Consider the following 23,296-nt stretch of genomic DNA (forward strand, 5'->3'; position numbering starts at 1 on the left):
ATCTTTTCAAATTTTGCATGAACTCGTGACTTTTCATTATTAATCACATCAGTATAATTTTCTTTAGATATTTGAGCTTCTTCAATTAGAGAGCCTTGCATTGGCCTCCTTGACTACCCAGGTCCTTTAGATCCTTTCTAACACTTATCCAACAATGGGCATTAAAAATGCAGGTAAAAATAATTTTATATGGTTGGGCCCAAAACCAGTGGTAAACATTATGCAGCCTGAGCTGATTAGGGATGTTCTCTTAAAGCATAATGCTTTTCAAAAACCGCCGCGGCACCCTCTCCGCAAGCTGCTGGCTTCAGGTATTGCGTCATTGGAAGGTGAACAATGGACTAAGCGTAGAAAGATCATAAACCCAGCTTTCCATCTAGAAAAGCTGAAGGTAATTTTCCAACAGGAAAACGTGACCCTAATTCCCATTCTTTCTTTTTGTTTAATTTTAGAAATTGTGAGAGCAGAATAATGTTTACATAAATTCAAACGATATTTCCTTTTATAAATACATTAGAGGATGGATATGGTTAACTTTTTGAGGCAATATTTATTTGGTTATGCAGCCATACCCCAACTTGTTGCCTGGTTTCTCAGCATAGCCCTCTTCTTATAGGAAGAAAATAAAGTTCTGAATGTTCCATAATTTAGTAGACATTCGCAATTTCATTGCCTTTGGTAATCTTTTTTCCTTATGCATGATAAACTTTTTGCATGGCCATATTTTGAATTTTATAGGTTCTCAAGACAGTAACTCAAAGTGCAAATGTGAGACTGACTTCTAAATTTATTAATTGTGTTTGAATTTGTTATAGCACATGGTATCGGCATTCCAATTGAGTTGTAGTGATATGGTCAATAAATGGGAGAAGCAGCTCTCCCTGGACGGCTCATGTGAATTGGACGTTTGGCCCTATCTTGAAAATTTAGCGGGAGATGTTATTTCAAGAACAGCATTTGGTAGTAGCTATGAGGAAGGAAGAAGGATATTCCAACTCCAGAAAGAGCAAGCACAACTTGCAGTCCAGGTTACTCGGTCAGTTTATGTTCCAGGATGGAGGTAGGCATAAAATATTTCAAGGGATTAATCTGAACCTCAGTACTAATACCCAAATGCTATAACTTTCACAGTATCACCAACAACAGAAAAAATAATAACAATAATAATAGAAATAAATATAAAAAAGAAGAAGAAGAAGAAGAAGAAGAAGAAGAAGGAAGGTTTGATTCAGCATGGGACAAAAGCAAGAATAAAATTAATAACTGTTATTGCATTTAAGAACTGTAAGATGTTTCATTTATTTTGTTAATATGGTTCTCAACTAATTTTTGTTTTCCTTTAAGTAGTTTGTCTTCCAATTTTTGGCTTTCTAGTTTAAGAGCTTTCTTTTTGTTCAAATTAAAGAATGTAGCTGTGTCTTCAAAACAAAAATCAACTTCAAGTATCCCCTTTTCTTTTATTGGCAGAACATCTTAGCAAGATGCATGGTGAAATACTACTGCAAAATATTTGTAGACTCAATGGTCAATTAATGTCTGGATGGTTTCATCTTTGGAACACCATGGATATTCCGAGAAATCGAACAACTACAAAGTCATGGATGAAAATGCATTAGTTGTTTTCTGTATTTCATTGATATTCATTTACTTGGATTACTTCCAAGCAGGTTTTTCCCAACAAAGACAAACAGGAGAATGAGGCAAATTAGCAGTGAAGTCAATGCATTGTTGAAGGGTATCATTGAGAAAAGAGAGAAGGCAATGAAAGGTGGCGAAACTGCTAATGATGATTTATTAGGTCTACTAATGGAATCCAACTACAGAGATATGCAAGAAAATGACGAGAGGAAGAATGTTGGAATGAGCATCAAAGATGTCATTGAGGAGTGTAAGCTATTCTACCTTGCTGGCCAAGAGACTACCTCAGTTTTACTTCTGTGGACAATGGTTCTATTAAGCAAACATTCAAACTGGCAAGCTTGCGCAAGGGAAGAGGTTTTACGGGTTTTTGGTACTAAAAAACCAGATGGCGATGGCTTAAATCACCTCAAAATTGTGAGTATCAATCCAATCTATATTCAATTTAGTAACTCTCCTTGAAAATAATATACTCCTTTTTTTGTCAATCTTGAGGCAAAATATGTTTTGTTTCTGTATCTTTTTTGCTTTAATTGAAAGCTATATGCAAATACTTGGTACCCCAACTGGAATTTTTCTTTCCTTATCTACTTGCACACTGCATCAGCACTGGTGAAAAAGAGGTCGATTTTACTGTAGAAGAAGGGGCAGCCTATTCTTTTCTTTGCGGGAATTTTTTATTTGCTTGTTAGGTTGTTTTACGTGTGATGAAAACTTTGTGCAAATACTTAGTATCAATCATTACAAGACTGAAGAGAATATTGATATTTCCTCTTGCCAAGCGTTTTTTCTTGAAATTTGAACTCTGGGCTATAATAAATTTTCAGGGGGTTCTTAGTTTGTATTCACCAGTTACTGTATGGTTCTATTTGTACATGAAAGTATATATTATGCAAAAATTTAAACGATCTCTTTCATAACTATATTCGAAAAATTCTTTCATAGTTTGATGTATGCTTCTTAGTGATATAGTGTATTTCAATAATGAATTTTCATGATAAAAATATGTTCTATATTGCAGGTTACAATGATTTTTCATGAGGTCCTTAGGTTATATCCACCAGCACCCATGCTCACACGAGCTGTTTTTGCCGACAGCCAAGTGGGAGGATTGTATTTACCAGATGGAGTGCAGATCGCTTTGCCAATCCTCCTAATTCACCACGATGATAAAATTTGGGGAGAGGATGCAAAGGAATTCAACCCGGGGAGATTTTCAGAAGGAGTTTCAAAGGCAGCAAAGAGCCAAGTTTCATTTTTTCCATTTGGTTATGGTCCTCGTATATGCGTTGGACAAAATTTTGCAATGATGGAAGCAAAAATGGCTTTGGCAATGATCTTACAACGTTTCTCATTTGAACTTTCCCCATCCTATGCTCATGCACCTATTAGTCTTATAACTATGCAACCCCAACATGGTGCACACCTGATTTTACATGGACTTTAGTGTCAGAATTCCTGGTATCAGTAGATGTTAATTAGCACGACCTTTAAACCTAGCTAGTGTCGAATTTAAATTGTCCACACTCCCTTTTCCTTGAAATGTGTCCTCTACAAATCCAATGTATTAATAAAATTATCTTTTTGTATGTCACTGTGGGTTTGATTATTGATATCAATTAAATGCTTTGTTTATTACATATATGTTCCTTTCTTGAGCATGTACGGTTGGTTTGTCGCGGAGATTGTATCAAGAATTTTGGTTGTATCAAAATTAGCGACTGTATTAGCTTCTAATTGGAAAAATAGAAATCCTACTTACAACAACTGTATTTGGTATCATGACCAACAACACCATTATTCTTGTCCACTAGAATGCACCTAAAAAAGTTCATCAGAAAGGAAAAAATGTTACTATAACACCCCAAAATTAACTTTAGGGGCAAAACAATAAATTAGAAATTTATTAATTAATTAATTTATTAAACTCATTAAAGGTAAAAAAGTCCATTTATAATTAATAATCCTAGGTATAAATTAGATTTTCCTATTGTCTTCTCTATTCAGAAAACCTTATTAACCAAAAATAAGAGAATTGGCGAATGTAGGGTTGAAGGATTGAAGATCTAAGGTTTGAAGTTTAGATTTTTCGAAGTAAGATTCTAACCCTAAATTATTATATTAGATTTGTTAGTTTTGAACACATTAGATATTCTTTAGAAAATTTCAATTTAGATTAGGGTTAGTTTATTTAATTTTTTTTCAGATCAAAATATTGGAAACTTGAGATTATGAGTTGTTTTATTATTGGAAAAGGAGAAATTCTGGAAATTGGGAAATTTTAAGTTTTTAGATGAAAAAAAGAAAAGAAAGAAAGAGGATGTGTGTGCGTGGGGGAAGAATGAAGTATGATGGGACAGAAAAGAAAACATAAATAAAACAAAAACAATATTAATAATAAAGGAAGACATGTACTGTGTGGGAGTGTGTTTGGTGGTTAGTATATTTATAATTATATTAACAATGATGGGGAGTCGTTATGTATACTGTTTGGTGGGAAAAAAAAATTGAAAGTGAGAGAATAAAATATATAAATAGAATGAGGTGAAGTACAAAGTTAGTTAGGTTTATAGTATTATAATTATATTAGTGATGAATGTAATTTAATAAATAAAATAAAATTTAATTATTGAAATAAATTATAGTTTAATTAAATTGCGTCCCTATGAACAATTGAAAATAAAATTAAAGGTTTATTTGAATTAGAAATTTATTAATTCCTCTAAAATATGAATAGATTACATTATCTTTCATAATTAAAAACATTAATTTGAATACCTAAGATTTTATGATTTGTCAAACCTATAATTTTAGATAAATAGTAATTGTTATTTCTCTTATGCTTTGTTAGGTGAAGAGTATATTTTCCAGAATTATTTTTCTCCAAAGTTTTTAAGGACTTCTTTTAAGGTAAGGGAAATTAATACAAATTTGCAAAAGAAAATAATTTTTTTTGTTATATATATTGTTTGAAATGTGAAATTATTATTTTTACTTTTGAGCATGGATCAAATATATTGCATGGAAAATGTGTTATAACATTTATTTCGTTTATAACGAAACATATGGAGATATTATGCTTTTGTAAGTTAAAATAAATAAAATAAAGAATTTGACTCTAGTTTGTTTGACCCTTGTCAATGGGATATAATAGTTAACCTTTACATTTTCATGGCGAGGAATGCAATTGATTTAGACCCCAACCTCTAGGGGTTTGGTTAAAGGTTACTAGTATCAGTAGTGTTTGGTTCTGTCCACCTTAAAAGGAATATTTGAGGTTAACCACCCATTTGTAAGGTCCTGCTTAATTGGACATTATTTGTTATTTGATAACCAGAGTAAGAACTATTGAAATGTATTTGATTTGAAATAAATATGAAATGATTTTGATATATATGAAAATGTTTGGTTGAATAGTTCAAATGTATAAGCATATTTAACTCAAAAATATTATAGATAGAGTACATGTTATAACTCTTGTTTGTAAGTATAATTAAAAATATTTTATCCATAAAATTGTGTTAATGTTTCTTATTGTGCTTTGAGCTCATCTCTCTTTGTTGATAATTTTCTAGGTACCCTTAGTAAAGGCGAGGAGTGACGGTTAGGAGAGGAAATTGGCTTGTTAGGACTATTGTTAACACTCTTTATTTTGGACATTATTCATATGTTAAAATTTATTTCCCATTTGAATTATTTGAGTTTGGAGTTATTTGGGTAATAACACTTGGGTTGATGTGTCAGTTTTTATAAATTGATATCTAAAGATTTTAGAATTTATTTATTTTACTACTATGGACAACAATTTGGTAATTGGTAATTTCTAGTTACAAAAAGAAAGTTTGTGTCATTTCTACTTTAAACCTTCAAGCTTGAGGTGTGAAATGACTATCATACCCTTGAAGTGGGTTTTAGGGCATGAAAGAGTGGTATCAGAGCACTAGGTTATGATCTTATTGGAAACTTGTTTTAGCTTACTTTGGTGATAGATGAGTGATGCATTAATTTAAGTTTCAGCTTCATCTTGTATAAATTCCTATTCTTCTTTATAATTCTAAATTGTCTTATTGGTTTCTTAGTGACTAATTTAGTTATACCTTATTCTCTATAGAAGATCATGCCACCTAGAAGAACAACATCTTCCCAATATTGTCAGGCTAATGATGATGTACCTCCTCCACTTGAGGGTTTGCCTCCCATGAATGCAAAAGGACTTTATAGGTATCTCGAAACTTTAACTGGTTTTGTTGAGTGTCAAGCTAGAGTTGCTCAAACTAATGGTCAAGGACGATCCTCATCTTCTAGGGATAGCTAATTTGATGACTTTAAGAAGCTAGGTCCTTTTTATTTTTTTAGCACTTCAGGTCCAACAAAAGCAAAGGCTTAGATTCTTAATATGGAGAAATTCTTTAATGTCATAGATTGATCTGAAGAGCAAAAGGTCTCTTATGCAACATTTATGTTAGACAAAGAGGCAGATCATTGGTGGTGTATGACCAAGAGGCTTTTAGAGGATCAAGGACCTATAGCATGGATACTATTTAGCGAGGCTTTCTATACGAAGTACTTCCCTGATAGTGTTAGACATCAAAATGTGGGAGAGATTGTTTGTTTGGAATAAGGGGAAATGACTATGGCCTAATATGAGGGCAAATTTACAGAGTTGTCATGTTTTGCCCCAAAGTTGATTGCTACGAATGACGAAAAGACATTAAAGTTTGAGGATGGATTAAAGCCTTACCTAAAGAACAAGATATCCATTCTAAAACTTGGCATCTATTTAGAGGTTGTGGATAAAGCCCTTATTGTAGAAAATGATAATGGGGAGCTTCATCAGTATAGGGAATAACAAAGGAAGAAGAATAGAAGTGATGGTGCTCATGGTAACCAAGCACAGAAGTGGTCTGTTTTTGCTAGAAATCAGAACAAAGGGAAGGCAACACAAAATTCGGATGTGATATGTCCTACTTATGGTAAGAAGCATGGGTGTAGGCCATGCTATAGAGAGACTGGAACTTGCTTTGGCTGTAGGAAGTAAGGACACATGATTTAGGATTGTCAAGAGAATAAAAGCTTTATCGTTGGGAAGTCTAAGGAGGAGAATAAAGAGGATAAACAGAAGCTTAGAGCCTAAAGGTGGGTGTTTGCTCTGACTTATTGAGACGCTCAAGCCACTTCTGATGTGGTGATAGGTACTATCTGAATCCACTCTTTATTCTCTAGTACGCCTTAATTGATATAGGCTCAACACACTCTTTTGTGTTAGTATCTTTTGCTAGTTTGTTGGGTATGCCAGTTGCTAGTATGGACTTTGCTTTGATTGTTGCTACACCTATGGGAGATTTTTTTGTGACTAGTAAAATGCTTAAAGATTGTCTTGTGATGATTGGTCATAGGGAAATGCCTGTTGACTTAGTACTACTTGACCTTTAGGATTTTGATGTAATTTTGGGGATGGATTGGTTAGCTTCCTATCAACTGATTTTGACTTTGGTGACTAACACACTATAAACAATATGAACTCCTAGTTGATAATATAATTATCATAAAAACATTACTTTGTAATAAATCAATATTTAACTATTATTATACACATTATATAATAGTTAAACATATATGCAAGCATCCATAAGTAATGAGTAGTTGAATAACATAAGTAAATATTACTCAATATGAAATTCATGAAACTTTCAAGTTCGACCACTTTGGTGACTAACAAACTTTGCATTATGTGAATTTCAAAATTTTGTAATAAACACCATTTACATCTTTAAAGGATGTTCATCAACTTTCTAGTATGGTCACTTTGGTGACTAACACACTATAAATAATATGAACTCCTACTTGATAATATAATTATCATAAAAACATTACTTTGTAATAAATCAATATTTAACTATTATCATAAACATTATATAATAATTAAACATATAAGTTTATTGGAAAACCATAATATCACAACAATCATAATCAAAATTGTCAAACATGATGAGAGAACTTAATTTTCAAACATGATGAGAAAGCTTAATGAGACTTTGTAAATAGAGCAAATATCATAGGTTTTCTATACACCAATAATAATACAAAATTATAAACATGCAAGGCATGATACTATAACAAGAATATGAGATTATATGAGAAATTCTTACATAATTAGCTCCATTTACATTTATATGAATTCTATCTCAAAATCTCATAACTGTCAATTTGCATTACATCGACAATAATATCGATAATGTATAATTCATATAAATAATAACCTATAATAGGACCTTCAGCCAAATGGTCTTTAACCTCATTCTTATATCACCTCATACATAATAGGTAATCAATAATAATACTATACAATTTGATAGACACAAAACTTTAAGGTTTGACCACTTTGGTGATTGCAAACAAACATAATATGAGTATCAAACTACACAAAATCTCAATCATGTTAAACCTTCATAATACTATTATGGAAGCATAAAAGACAATTTGCTAAAAATAACTTATGATCCCATGTTGTACAATATGCAACTTCTTCATAAAAGGATCAAGTTTAGCATAAAGCCATAAAGAATTCAATTTATTCAAATCATGCATTAATAGCAGTAAATAGTTATGTGGCAACAAATAATAATTGACATAAAATCGTAATTCATATAAAAACTTGAAGCCACCATAATTGATTTTGGGAAGAAATCAAACACAAAAATATCGACAAAATATTTCGATTGTAGCAAAAAAATACAATCAGTAAATGTAATTCTCTCATCAAAATTTTATATCATAAAACAAAAATAAAACAACATTTAAAGGAAAATCATAAGTTCTTGAACCATGGCTTTGATACCACATATTAGGTTTTCTTTATTTATGCAGAATAATAATAACCATAATTCCTGTAGAACAATCATAACCCTAATTCCATAATTATGCAAATCAAGCCCTAATTTTGAGCAAATCATAATAGCCAAGGATTTTTAGAACAATATGATATTCACAATTCTATTATTGAGAGAAAAAACAAAAACATACCTTTAATCCATAGGGAACATTTTGAAGAAACCAAACAATAAGCATAATAGAAGCTGTGTTTCTCTTCATTAACCCCTTCACCCTTAGGCTTTCTCTTATGCATATTATTGAAGGAATATAACACATATTTATAGGGTGGAGAGAGGACCAGTTTCCTTATAGAATTAGAAGTGCACTTTCCATTAAAGTGCCTTTAATTTAGGAAGCTAACTTCTCGAAAACTGACCAATAGGATTTTAGCTTTATTATTTATTAAACCATAATACTTAATTTGATATTTAAATAAATATTACGGGCCACATAAAATTCTTCTAGGGTGTCCATGACCAAATTTGCTAATTTAACCTGGATCCCTTGCACAATCCATTATGCTTTGTGAGATCCCATAGGGCCATGTAATCTAAAGCCTTACAATCTACATTGATTATGCAAATCAATATTGAAACTTCAATTTTTCAATTAAATAATGGATCTTCAACTGTCCAATTACAAACAATGCTTACTAATGAATAAACATGATGTTAGAACTTTACCTTGAACCATTTTAGAAAATCAAAATTAATTCAAAAGCTTTTTGCACTAGTTCAAAGTTGTGGAAACCCTAGCTCATTCTTAACCTTATGCTTTTTACTCCCTCTTAATTCTTGTGTTAGTGTTGGATTCTCACAAAACCTAATACATGAGTCAAGAAGAATCATACGTCATTCTTTTAAAGAAGACCTCAATTAATTTCTCAAATATTAAATGAATCCTTTGGGATACACAAATCTCAATATTTATTATTCATAATTATGAGGAAAAATTTATTACATTATCATAAATGAAATTCAAATTTTAGAAAAAAAGATACATAAATGAAGAGTGATAAAAGGCAATTTAAGAGTAAGTTTAATCCTTACCACTTGATTAATTGTTACATTCAGGTCAATTATAAGGTGCACCATTTTATTATAAAACTGCCAAGCTTTTTTAATTGGAACAAATTAATTTTCTTAATTAAATGGTAAAATGACTTTAGTCATTGTTAATGGTGTTTAAAAAAAAAAAGTATCCCTTAGTCATATAAAAAACAAATCATTTGAATATGAGTAATTTTTTTCTCCATTACTTGAACATGAGGAAAATAATAATAATTTGACTCATACATACCAATGATGAACACTCAAATATTACATTTTTGAAGTATTTATGCTCATTTTGGTGATTTTGGTTTGTTAATTGAGAAAATAAAAAAAATAAATATTAAATTACCCAATAATATTTTTAAATCTTTGTTAGAAGGAAGACTGGTCTTCCTAAACTATTTTTATTTTTTAATCTCAATCTTGAAAGAGTACCATGCCCTTAATATTTAAATAGCTAATTTTTAACAACTAGGCTAAAAATAGTCTTTGCATGCTATGAAAGCACTAACTGGTGAACTTTAATTTTTAGAGAGATGGAAGGTTGAGAAGGGTACTAGACCAGTTTAAAAGTCTTAATACAAAAAAAATTATATGATCATGTCATTGAGATAGGCAATAGTTTGGGAAGACTAATCTTCCCTTTTTTTTTTTTTTAATGTTGTTTTGATATTCTTAATTTTCCTCGATATAACCCAAAATCACTAAATAAAGCATAGATAAGACTTCTAAAATGTAATTTTTGAGTTTTCATCATTGATATGTGTAAGTTTCACACAAGGAAAAAATGAAAATAAAAAATCTACCCTTGGTCAAGTTATTTTGTTTTCTTATTTTATGACTATAAAATATTTCTTACTATTTTTTAAATACGATTAATGATGACTAAAATCTATGTTACCATTTATTCATTGAAATTAATTTGTTTTCAATTAAAAAAAAACTTGGTGATTTTATGATAAAATGTTGCACCTCATAGTTGACTTGAATGTAACAATCAAATACAAATAGTAAGTTTCACGTTTTTCTCTTAAATTGTCATTTCTTTTGAGTAGTTCCTTTGGGCTTATTTAAGAGGAATGCAATATATGTAAGTAGATAGTAATCCTCATTTATGTATTTTTTTCTAAAACTTGAATTTTATTTCTAATAATTTAATAAATTCGACATAATTGTATATAATAATGATTAAGCTTTCACATATCCAAAGGATTCATTAAATACTTGAGAAATTAATTGTGGTCATCTTTAAAAGAATTGTGGTTCCTCTCTTGACTCATGTATTAGGGTTTGTGAGAATCCAACTATAACATTGGAGGTGAGAGAAAAAAAAAAGTATAAGGTTAAATATCTTTTAAGGCTTCCATACATAACTTTGAACTACTATACAAATCTTTTAAATTAATCTTAATTTGCTGAAAATGGCTCAAGGTAAAGTTCTAATACTATGTTTGTTCATTGCATAGCATTGTTTAGAACTTATATAGCTAAAGATCCATTTTTTAATTAGAAAGTTGAAGTTCTAATCTTGATTTGCACAACTAGTGTAGATCGTAAGGCTCTATATTATATGGTTTTATAAGATTATTAATTGCAAAACATAGTAGATAGTGTGGGATCGAGACCTACATTAAAGGTAGCTTTATTTGGTCATGGATGCCCATTCTAGAAGGTAACTAGAGTAAATAAGAAAATTTACAACCAATCCATTGCGTAAGCTATTTTCAACCGAATTCTTTGTTTAAGGCCTTAAAAAAATAATAAAAAAATATTAAGCCTTAAACAACGGTGTTCGGCTAAAAAAATTGTGCATCTGACATAATTTTGGGTTTTATTCCTAGCACTAATTCCCTTTTGGAATATGTGTTTATGACCAATTTTGGTATGTCTAACCCAAGCTTTGCACCATTTATTATGCTTTTTGATGATCTTGCATGACATATTATCTAGGTTATTGTAAGATACATCATATAGACTGTAAATATATATAGAATCATTTAAGAAATTCAAATATCATTTGAATGCCATATTTTTCCGACTCAATCAAAGTTGATGTAAATTTGTGATTTCTTTTATCACATTTTGTTAGAATTTAAGGTTTGGTCTCTTTCAATTATGTAGCCAACCTTTGTTTTTAAATTTTCAAAATTTTATAGTGTAATTTTTTTAGATGTTTAGGTGATTAGGTAGTACTTTTAGTGTTCGTTTCCTTTTAAATTATAGTGCATAAATATTAGGGTTAAATTTACTCACACCCCTAAGGTTTGGTATAAATACACCTATTCACTATAGGTTTCAAATTTCTTCAATTAGCACCCCTATAAATTTATTTTATTTATTTTTTAGAGAGTTTTTAGGTAAAAATATTTTAGATAGATGTGTTTAACAATTCTCTAAAACATAAATGAAATAAATGAAATAAATTTATAGGGGTATTGATTGACGAAATTTGAAACCAATGGTATGGTTTAGTGTTTTTACACTAAATTAATTAACCTAAGCGGTTGTAAATGAAATTAACCTTAAATATTATTTTGTTTGCTTTCTTTATGATAGAGTACAAACATATATATGAAAATCAAACTATGACTAAATGATCTTTTATTTGTTTGATAAGCCCATGTATTTGAGTTGAGGCCTTTTAAATAAAATATTAATGTGTGAATTTTGTTTTTATGGTTTTACTTTTCAATTATCTATATTATTTTATTTATGACTAAAAGATTTGAAACGCAAATATTTTTAGGTTTCACCATAGTGTTTTGGAATCTATTATTTCACGGGGAAGGTAGCTCGATTAAAGAATGAAGAAAAAGGGAAAAACATAATTGGTTTATAACATTAAATCAAAATCATCTTTAGGTCTTTAGCTTCTTGTTGAACAACCTTACAATTCATCTTTTAGATTTTTATCTACTTCACTTTTCAAATTATTTTTTTCTTTTTTAATAGAAATCTTTCAAACATCTACTTGATTTTTTTTTCCTAGCTTTCCATCCTTTTCAATTTTAAATTAATAGCAATAATATTTTACATTAACAAATGCAAGCACTATGCCAAAAAACTTTGGTCTCATATGATTTTGCTTTTAAAAATTCTATAGTTTCCAGTGTTGTAAGTAAGAAGGGTGTGATTATTTTTTTTTAAAAATGCTATTAATTTTTACTTGAATTTCTACAATTCTGATTTAGAGATATGAAAAGCTTCATTATTCTTATATTCAATAAAACCATAACCTTTGGGGTGATTTCAAGCAACTAGCAACTGTTAACCAATGCATAATTAGAACCCAAATTCTAAGACAAATTGGACATATATATTCTCTAATAGTACATGCACTTATAAGTTTTGCTTTATGAAATTAAAGCGAGGTAAATGGATGAATGGTAAAAAAAAAAAATGTATATTATTCATGGTATACATTACAACCCTTAAATATATACATGACTTTCCAAATGATACATGAACTACATATACAAGGTACACATACATCACTCCTAAACATAACAATTGATCATTAACTACTCTTGAATTGTGGGAGAAATTGATTCTCCACTAATAGAAATAATGCATTAGAGATACACAAAGAAATTTTTGATCAGTCATATTGGGAGGGATTACTCTATGGGATCAACACAATTCCAAGTTTTGTTGATGGAGGCATCATGGTGGATGCAACACTCTTCCTTGGTTCAAAGATTGAACCTGCGCTCTTTGTTGCGAGAGGAACAATGATTAAATTCATCACGAAGTATAGCTCTTTTAGGACATGAGCACCCATTCCCTCCCCAAGTGTCGTGGTATTTTATAAGAGTTGTCTTATAGAGTTGAACCATTTTGACCATGGCCAGCACCTAAATGCATCTGCCACTGTCCTCTCGCAAAATGACTCTTTAACTGGGCAGAGTCAATTGTTTATACAAAGCATAGAAATCATGCATTGATCCTCATCATAATGTCATAATTTTTCTTTGAAAAACTAAACTAAACATTTGATCCATGACTCAGATGAAATTGGGCTGACCATGAATGAAATTGATGTCTGTTATGCCAGTGAGATCTTGCTTCTTGATCTGCCTTGGCCAACATTCTTGACCAAGAAAAAGAACAAAAAGGACTCAACACAAGAATCCATATATAAATCAACACATACCCATTTGTATCATTTTTGGAAATTCACATAAGACTTTACATGTAGAGAACCAACCGAGAAAAAAAGGAAAAAAAAAAAAGGAAAATGAAGCATCGTTTAACCATGGAGAACGACAATCAACAAGATTCATACAACAGGCAATATTTTCTAGCAGATTCACTGAAGATTTCTGGATTTTGATCAGATCGAAATATTATCCAACAAAGCAATGTACGGTAGAGATGTTTCTAGTTTGACAAAATTTTTCTATGCCATGTTATTATTTCAGATCTAGAAGCAGGTTGCTAGTGTTTCAAATGCTTAGATTAGTAAAATCATGAAACAAACATGTATAAAGAACAAAACTCCTTTCATATAAAGAGGAAAAACTTGTGATGGAGAAAAAGAGAGACGTGCCTTATGAGCAATCAACAACACACTCACAGGACATCTTAAAGTTCTTCATCAGTAAATAAATGTTCATTCCCGCATTTGTTGCTGCATAAACCACTGTAACTAAGAGCAATTAAAAACGATAGCAATATAAAATCTTCATCAAACCCACCGACTTGGTGAGAAAAAAAAGGAAGAAGAAGAAGCAGAATTGGGAGTCCTCAGAAACAAATTTTAACATGATTTAAAATTTTCTATTCAAAAAGAAAACCAATTTTAAAAGTGAAATAGATAAAAATCTAAAAGATGAATTATAAGGCTCTTCAAAAAGGATGTTTTAAAAGAAAGAACAATTCAAAAATTAAAGAAACTGATAAATGAAAGTTGCTTTTAACCTTGCTAAATCATTTATTGGATTGGTATTATCTTTTTTTTCATATTCCGCTTCATCATTAGAGTGACTTTCACCTTTATCTTCACCTTCACCTTTGCCTCTATAGAGAAGCATCTCCAATTGACTCATGGCAATAAGAGATATAAGGCCCATTATATATTATCTCACAAGGTCTTAACATAGTTAAAGGTTGATGTTATATGGGAAAAAATCTTTTTCCTATCCAATCCAATCTAATCATATCATGTTTGGATTATTATATTAAAAAAAATTCACTATGATTTTTTATTTTCTATATTTGGATTCTTATATTTAGAAAACCTTAATTATGAGAAATCCATAAAAGGGAATTTTCGGCAACTTTTTTCTTATTTACAATGACAACTCAAACTTCTACAGAAAATTAATTAAGGCTATGTTTGGCTATTGGAAACTACTAGGGAAAGAAAAAAATGAGAAGGAAAAATTATTTTCTCATATTTGGTTTTGCTATAAAAATGTAATAGAAAGTCAAATATAATTAAAATAATTAAGAAATTTATATATTTTCAAATAATTTAATTTTTGTATAGAAAAGTCAAATAAGTGGAAAAAAAGTTTGAAGTAGTATATAAAAATAATTTATTAACTTAAAATTTCTTTTTTTCTTTCGTTCTACTTTTCCTCTTTATTTTTTTGTCCTTTTACTTTTTTTCTATATTTTTTCCTTTGCATTTTCTTTCAAACTTTCCAAGAACCAAACATAGCCTAAAATAACCTTATTCAATTGTTTCCTATGACTATGATTGGTTTTGAAAAAATTTGAAGGAAAACTTGATGAAAAGAAAATAGAGAGAAAAATTAAAAGAAAAGAAAAAAATGGAGGAAAATGAAAATAAATCTCATTTTACTTGTGTCAACTTTTCTATTTAAAGGTTAAATTTTTAAAAATATAAAATTTTCAACTAATTTTAATTATATTTGATTTTTTTACTATTTACTATATTAAAACCAAACATGAGAAAATCATTTTCCTTTAACAATTTTTTCTTTTTTTAGTGCTTTCTAGGAACCAAACGTAGCCCAAGAAAGTTAGCAATAACAATGACGTAAGTAACGCTCTTCTAAGGCCAAGGTAATATTGAACACCAAGATCCCAATTTCAATGAATTAAACAACAAGGAAAAAAAAAAAAAACAAAAAGGGTTTCTCTTAATTGACATGGCTAATATATAACAGAAATAACTTGTATAAAAGAAATTAAGATGGAATTGGATCGACAACTATGGGCCAAATTGATGTTTGTAAGGTTTATGAGATCTTGTGTGGGTTGATTTTGTCCTAGCCAAGAAGTCTCCTTCCATGTTTCTAACTGTTCTTTACCTACAGTGGGTGTACCAAAATAATATTTAACAATAAATACTTACATTGTTAAGATGAATTCCTATTCAAAAAGAAAATCAATTTTAAAAGTGAAATGGGTAAAAATTTAAAAGATAAATTTTAAGGTTTTTCACAAGAAGCTAAATACTTAAAAACATGATTTTGAATGTTATCAATCAATTATGTTTCTTTCTTTCTTCTTGCCTTTTTTTTTTTTTTGGAAGTTAACTATCTTTTAGCAGAACTATCTTCCCCATCCAATATATTCCAAAACACTAGGTAAAACCCAAAAATAATATTGTTTCAAATATTTTATTCAAAAATAAAATAATAAGTATTTTAATAAAAGAATCATAAAAAATAAATAAATTATGCCATAATCTTATAATCAAAAGGACTCAACTTAAATATATGGGTCTATAAAAAACATAAATGACCATTTAATCATATTTTTATTTTCATATGTTCGTATTCGATTCCAAAGAAAGCGTACACATTAGTATTTATGCTTCAGACTTTAAAAGGACATAAAAAAGTATTGTAACATCTAAAAACTTAGACTATAAAATTTTTAAATTTTAGAAATTTAGAAACAAAGGTTAGAGTACTACAAAGGACCAAATCTTTAATTCTAACCAAATATAAGGAAAAAAATTCACAAATTTACATCAATTTTAAGCCAAAAAAAAAAATAATGCATTCAAATGACATTTGAATTTCTTAAATAAGTCTATATTTAAAATTTATATGATGTAAATTATAGCACCGTAGACTAGATCATCATAAGGCACAACAAATAGTGCAAAGTCTACGTTAAATGTACAAAAATTGGACATAGACAACTATTCCAAAAGGGAATTAGTGCCAGGAACAAAACTCATAACCATCATTAAGAGGCAACTGTTTTTTCCCCAACTCCCTTGTTTAGGGCCTTTAAATTTTGTTATTTCGAGGCCCTAAACAAGGAATTTAGTCAAAATGAAAAATAGCTTGTACCATAGGATGGTTGTGAATTTTGGTTTTTGATGTGATTCCCTCCTAAAATGGGTGTCCATGACCAAATTTGCTAATTTAATGTAGATCCCTTACACTATCCACTATGTTTTGTAATATCCCATAGGGCCATGTAATCTAAAGCCTTACAATCTACATTGATTATGCAAATCAAGATTGAAACTTCAACTTTCCAATTAAAAAAAACGAATCTTCAACTATCTAAATTACAAACAATGCTCACTAATGAATAAACATGATGTTAGAACTTTACCTTGAGACATTTTAGAAAATCACAATTAATTCGAAAGCTTCTTGCACTAGTTCAAAGTTGTGGAAGCCTTATCTGATTCTTAACCTCATGCTTTTTACTCCCTCTTAATTCTTGTGTTAGTATTGGATTCTCACAAAACCTAATACATGAGTCAAGAAGAACCGTACTTCATTCTTTTAAAGAAGACCTCAATTAATTTCTCAAATATATATTAAATGAATCCTTTAGGATACACAAATCTCTATCTTTGTTATTCATAATCATTTGAATGGAATATTTTTCTAACTCAATCAAAGTTATGTAAATTTATGGTTTCTTTCATCACATATTAGTTTAGAATTTAAGGTTTGGTCTTTTTTAATTATGAAGCCAACCTTTGTTTTAAACTTTTCAATATTTTATAGTGTAATTTTGTTAGATGTTTAGGTGATCAAGTAGTACTTTTAGCATTCTTCTCCTTTTAAATTCTAGCGCATAAATATTAGGGTTAATTTCACTCACACCCTTAAGGTTTGGTGTAAATACACCTAACCACCATAGGTTTCAAATTTCATCAATTAGCACCCCTATAAATTTATTTAATTTTTTTTAGAGGGATTTTAGGTAAAAAAAAAAATTTAGATAGGCGTGTTTAACAATTCTCTAAAAGCTAAATTTTATAAATGAAATACATTTATAAGAATGCTAATTAACGAAAAAAGTAAATTTTATAAATGAAACAAATTTATAGGAGTGTTAATTGATGAAATTTGAAACCAATGGTGTGGTTTAATGTTTTTACACTAATTCAACCTCAAGGACTGTGAACGGACTTAACCTTAAATATTATTGTGTTTGCTTGCTTCACCATAGAGTACAAACGTTTATGAAAATCAAAATATGATTTAAATAATCTTTTATATGTTTCATAAGCCCATGTATTTGAGTTGAGGCTTTGGATTAAAATATTAAGGTCTGAATTTTGTTTCTATGGTTTTACTTTTCAAAAATATCTATTATTTTATTTAGGAATAAAAGATTTGAAACACTAATATTTTTAGGTTTTACCTTAGTGTTTTGGAATTTATTTGATGGGGAAGTTAGTTGTGCAAAAAATAAAGAAAAAGGGAAAAACATAATTGATTTATAACATTAATTCAAAATCATATTTAGGTCTTTAGCTTCTTGTTGAATAGCCTTACAATTCATCTTCTAGATTTTCATCTATTTCACTTCTAAAATTATTTTTTCTTTTTTAATATAAATCTTTCAATCATGTACTTATATGTTTTTTTTTAATTTTTTTTTATGCGGCTCTCCATCCTTTCCAAAATTTAAAATTATAGCAATAATATTTTATATTAACAAATACAAGCACTATGCTAAAAAACTTTGGTCTCATGTGATTTTGTTTTTAAGAATTCTCTTACTTCCATTGTTGTAAATTAAAAGGGTGTGATTTTTTTTTTAAAAAAAATGTTATTAATCTTTACTTGAATTTCTACAATTCTCTTTTATAGATATGAAAAGCTTCATTATTCTTATATTCAACAAGACCATGACCTTTTGGGTGATTTCAGGCAACTAGCAATTGTTACCCATGCATAATTAGAATCCAAATTCTGAGACAAATTATGCATCACATTCTACTCTATTCCCTTTCTACATATATATATATATATACATATTCTAATAGTTCATGCACTTATAAGTTTTTCTTTATGAAATTAAAGATGGTCAAAAGAATATATATTATTCATGGTATACATTACAACCCTTAAATATATACATGACTTTCCAAAGGATACATGAACTATACAAGGTATACATACATCACTCCTAAACATAACAGTTGATCATTAACTACTCTTAAATTGTAGTAGAAATTGATTCTCACCTAATAGAAATAACGCATGAGAGATACATAAAGAAATTTTTTATCAGAGAGGGATTACTCTATGGATCAACACAACTCCAATGTTTGTTGATGGAGGCATCATGATAGATCATAAATTGATCAAGGTGGATAGCTCTTTTAGGAGGTGAGTGTCCATTCCCTCCTTCCCAAGTTTCCTTGTAGTTCCCTAGCAAAATGACTTTCCAATTGAACAGAAGTTAAAAAAGAACCATGCATTTGTCAATTGTGTACAAATTAAGCACAGAAAACCATGCATTGATCGTTGTCATAATGCCATAATTTTTCTTTGAAAAACTAAGCCAAACATTTGATCCATGACTAAGATGAAATTGGACTGATCATGAGTCAAATTGATGTCCGTTATGCCTGTGAGATCTTGCTTCCTTATTTGCCCAGGCCAATATTCCTAGCCAAGAAAAAGATTAAAAGGACTCAACACTAGAATTCATATATAAATCAACGCATACCCATCTGTATCATTTTTGGAAATTCACATAAGATTTTATGTCACGTCCCAAAACCCACTCCAAGGGCATGATGGTCATTTCACACCTCAAGCCCAAATGGTCAAAGTGGAAACGACACAAACATTCGTATTGCAACTAGAAAATTACCAATTATCAAATTCCTATTTAGAGTAGTATAACAAAAATTCTAAAATCTCCATATAACAATTTTTGAAACTAACACATTAAACCAAATGTTGTTGTCCAAATAACTCCAAACTCAAATAATTGTAATAGAAAATAAATTTTAACATCTAAATAATCCTAAAAATAAAAAGAGTTTTGACAAAAGTCATAACAAGCCAATTTCCCCTCCTAATTGTCACTCCTCACCCGAACTAAGGGTACCTGAAAAGTTATCAACAAATGGGGGATGAGCTCAAAGCCCAATAAAGAATATTAACACAGTTTCATGAATCAAATATTTTTAATTGTACTTACAAATAGGAGATATAACATATACTCTATTTATAAAACTTTTGAATTAAACATGCTATTGCATTTAAATAGTTCAACAAACATTTTCATATATATAAAAATCATTTCATATCCATTTAAAATCAAATACATTTCAATTGTTTTCACTTTGGTTATAAAATATCAAATAGTGCTCATTTAAGTGGGACTTTACAAATAGGTGGCTAGCTTCAAATGTTTCTTTTAAGGTAGACGAAACCAAACACTACTTTACAAATAGGTGGCTAACTTCTAACCAAACCCCTAGAGGTTGGGGTTCAAATCAATTACATTTCCCACCACAAAAATGTAAAAGTCAACTATTATATCCCGTTGACAAGGACCAAAAAGTCAACTATTATATCCTATTGACAAGGGCCAAATAAACCATAGTCAAATTCTTTATTTTATTTATTCTAATTTACAAAAACATAAAGTCCCAAGTATTTTGATATAAACAAAATAAATGTGATAATACATTTTTCCATACAAAAATATATTTGATCCATGCTTAAAAGCAAGATGAACAATTACACATTTCAAACAACATATATATAAATTTTTTTTTTTTACAAAATCTGTATTAATTTCCCTTACCTCAAAAGAAGTCCTCAAAAACTTTGGAGAAAAATAATTATGGAAAATCTACTTTTCACCTAACAAAGTATAAGAGAAATAACCATTACTATTTATCTAAAATTATGGGTTTGACAATCCTAAAATTTTAGGTATTCAAATTAATGTTTTTAATAATGAAAGATAATTTAATCTATTCCTATTTTATAAAAATTAATAAATAAAAATTCATATAAAACTTAAATTTTATTTTTAATTTATTTCTTGGGACACAACATAATTTAATTAAACTATAATTGATTTCACTAAATAAATTTTATGCTACTTATTAACTTAATATTTGTCATTAATCTAATTATAATACTATAAATTTAACTAATTTGTACTTCAACTCGTTTATTTATACATAGTTTATTCTACCACTTTCATATTTTCCAAATACAACTACCATAACACTCACACAACTACCCATATAATATATATATATATATATACCATCCACCCACTCATACATTCCATGTGCATGCCTCTTTATTATTATTAATATTATTATTCTCATCATTCTTCATTCTTCCACACGCACGCATTTTTTTATTTATTTATGGTCATTGTGCACACTATCTCAAAACCTATTTATTATTATTATACATTTTTAGAAATCACCCAATACATTGAAATCTTATCATTTTTTCTTTCTAATATTTTCCAATCCCTTAAGCCACATATAATCATATATTTATTTACTCATTTAATTTTTGAAATGTGATTGCTTACATCTATTCATCTAAGAAAATTTGAATTTCCCTATTTTCATCAATGGAACAACCTATATTCATAATTTCAATATTTTGGCCTAAAATTTTTAAATAGATTAACCCTAGCCTAAATCGAAATCTTCCAAAGATTTTTTTTTTTGTTTTCATCTAAAAACCTAAGATTTCCCAATTTCCAACAATGAATCAACCCGTAATCTTAAATTTCCAATATTTTGATATTAAATGAATTAACAAAAAAAAAAAAAAAAAAACTAACCCTGCTCTAAATTAAAAAAAATTCAAAGAATATTTAGCGTGCTCAAAACTAACTAATGAATATAATATATTAATTCAGGGTTAGAATCTTACCTGGAAAAAATCTGAACTTCAAACTCTGAACCTCTAACCCTTGAGCCTTACGATTTCCAATTCTCTAATTTTGGTTGATAGGGTTTTCTGAATAAAGAAGGCAAAAGGAAAACATAATTTATACCTGAGATTATTAATTGTGAAAGGAATTTTTCACGCTTAATGAGTTTAATTAATTATAATTTACTATTTTGCTCCTAGAGTAAATTTTGGGGTGTTACATTTTACATGTAGAGAACCAACCAAGAAAAAAGATAGAAAGAAAGAGAGAGAGAGAAAGAGAGAAAAGGAAGATTATTGGATTTTGATTGAATGGAAAATATTATCCAACAAAGCAGTGTACTATAGAGATGTTTCTAGTTTGACAAAATTTTTCTATACCATGTTATTATTTTAGATCTAGAAGCAGGTTGCTAGTGTTTCAAATGCTTAGATTAGTACAATCATGAAACAATCATGTAAAAAGATCAAAACTCATTTCATGTAAAGAGGAAAAACTTGTTATGGAGAGAAAGAGAGACGTGCCTTATGGGCAATCAACAACACACTCACAGGACATCTTAAAGTTCTTTAGTAAATAAATGTTCATTCCCTCATTTGTTGTTGCATAAACCATTGTAACTAAGAGCAATTAAAAATTATAGCAATATAAAATCTTCATCAAACCCACCGACTTGGTGAGAAAGAAAAAAGAAGCAGAATCGGGAGTCCTCAGAAACAAACTTTAACATGATTTAAAGATTTTTATTAAAAAATAAAAGCAATTTTAAAAGTGAAATAGATAAAAATCTAAAAGATGAATTATTAGGCTCTTCAAAAAGGATATTTTAAACTAAATAACAATTCAAGAATATTTAAAGAAACAAATAAATGAAAGTTGTTTTTAACCTTGCTAAATCATTTATTTGATCGACATTATCTTCAAATTTTTTCATACTTTGCTTCATCATCAGTCACTTTCACCTTTATCTTCACCTTCACCTTCGCCCCTATAGAGAAGCATCTTCGAGTGACTCATGGAAAAAAGAGATATAAGGCCCATTATATATCATCTCACAAGGTCTTAACATAGTTAAAGGTTAATGTTATATGGGAAAAAATCTTGTTCCTATCAAGCTAATCTAATTATATCATGTTTGGATTATTATACAAAAAAACTTTCACTATAACTTGTCATTTTCTATATTTGGATTCTTATATTTAGAAAACCTTAATTATGAGAAATCCATAAAATGGAGTTTTTGGCAACTTTTTTCTTATTCATAATGACAACTCAAACTTCTACAAAAAATTAATTAAGGCTATGTTTGGTTCCTGGAAAGTACTAGGGAAATAAAATAAAAAAAAATGAGAAGGAAAATTATTTTCCCATGTTTGGTTTTGTTATAAAAATGCAATAGAAAGTTAAATATAATTAAAATACTTAATAAATTTATATATTTTCAAATAATTTAATCTTTATATAGAAAAGTCAAATAAGTGAAAAAAGTTTGTAGTATATAAAAATAATTTATTAACTTTAAATCTTTTTTTTCTTTTCTTCGACTTTTCCTCTCCTCTTTCTTTTTTTGTCCTTTTTCTTTTTCTTTTTTTTTTTCCCTTGCATTTTCTTTCAAACTTTCCGAG

At 29.0% G+C, this 23,296-nt stretch overlaps 2 protein-coding genes across 2 annotated transcripts in view; both read left to right on the forward strand.

Annotated features, from left to right (window-relative positions):
* LOC117908565 (cytochrome P450 CYP72A219-like) overlaps positions 1 to 23,296 on the forward strand; it is a 67,067-nt gene that overhangs the window by 844 nt on the left and 42,927 nt on the right. Inside the window, exons 2-3 of the mRNA XM_034822212.1 lie at positions 174 to 391; positions 816 to 1,060. Of these exons, the coding sequence (XP_034678103.1) occupies positions 174 to 391; positions 816 to 1,060 (463 nt within the window). The remainder of the gene's footprint in view (positions 1 to 173; positions 392 to 815; positions 1,061 to 23,296) is intronic.
* LOC117908566 (11-oxo-beta-amyrin 30-oxidase-like) lies at positions 1,577 to 3,224 on the forward strand. The gene is made up of 2 exons (XM_034822213.1): positions 1,577 to 2,055; positions 2,660 to 3,224. Exons 1-2 carry the CDS (start codon positions 1,696 to 1,698, stop codon positions 3,083 to 3,085), a joined length of 786 nt encoding a protein of 261 aa, XP_034678104.1. The 5' UTR covers positions 1,577 to 1,695; the 3' UTR covers positions 3,086 to 3,224.

This window comes from Vitis riparia, chromosome 19 (genome assembly GCF_004353265.1).
Source record: "Vitis riparia cultivar Riparia Gloire de Montpellier isolate 1030 chromosome 19, EGFV_Vit.rip_1.0, whole genome shotgun sequence".
Taxonomy (NCBI): domain Eukaryota; kingdom Viridiplantae; phylum Streptophyta; class Magnoliopsida; order Vitales; family Vitaceae; genus Vitis; species Vitis riparia.

Coding starts and splice junctions, on each gene's coding strand:
- LOC117908566 (XM_034822213.1), top strand. CDS start 1,696: ATGAGGCAAATTAGCAGTGAAGTCAATGCATTGTTGAAGGGTATCATT. Junction 2,056..2,659: donor GCTTAAATCACCTCAAAATT/GTGAGTATCAAT, acceptor TCTATATTGCAG/GTTACAATGATTTTTCATGA.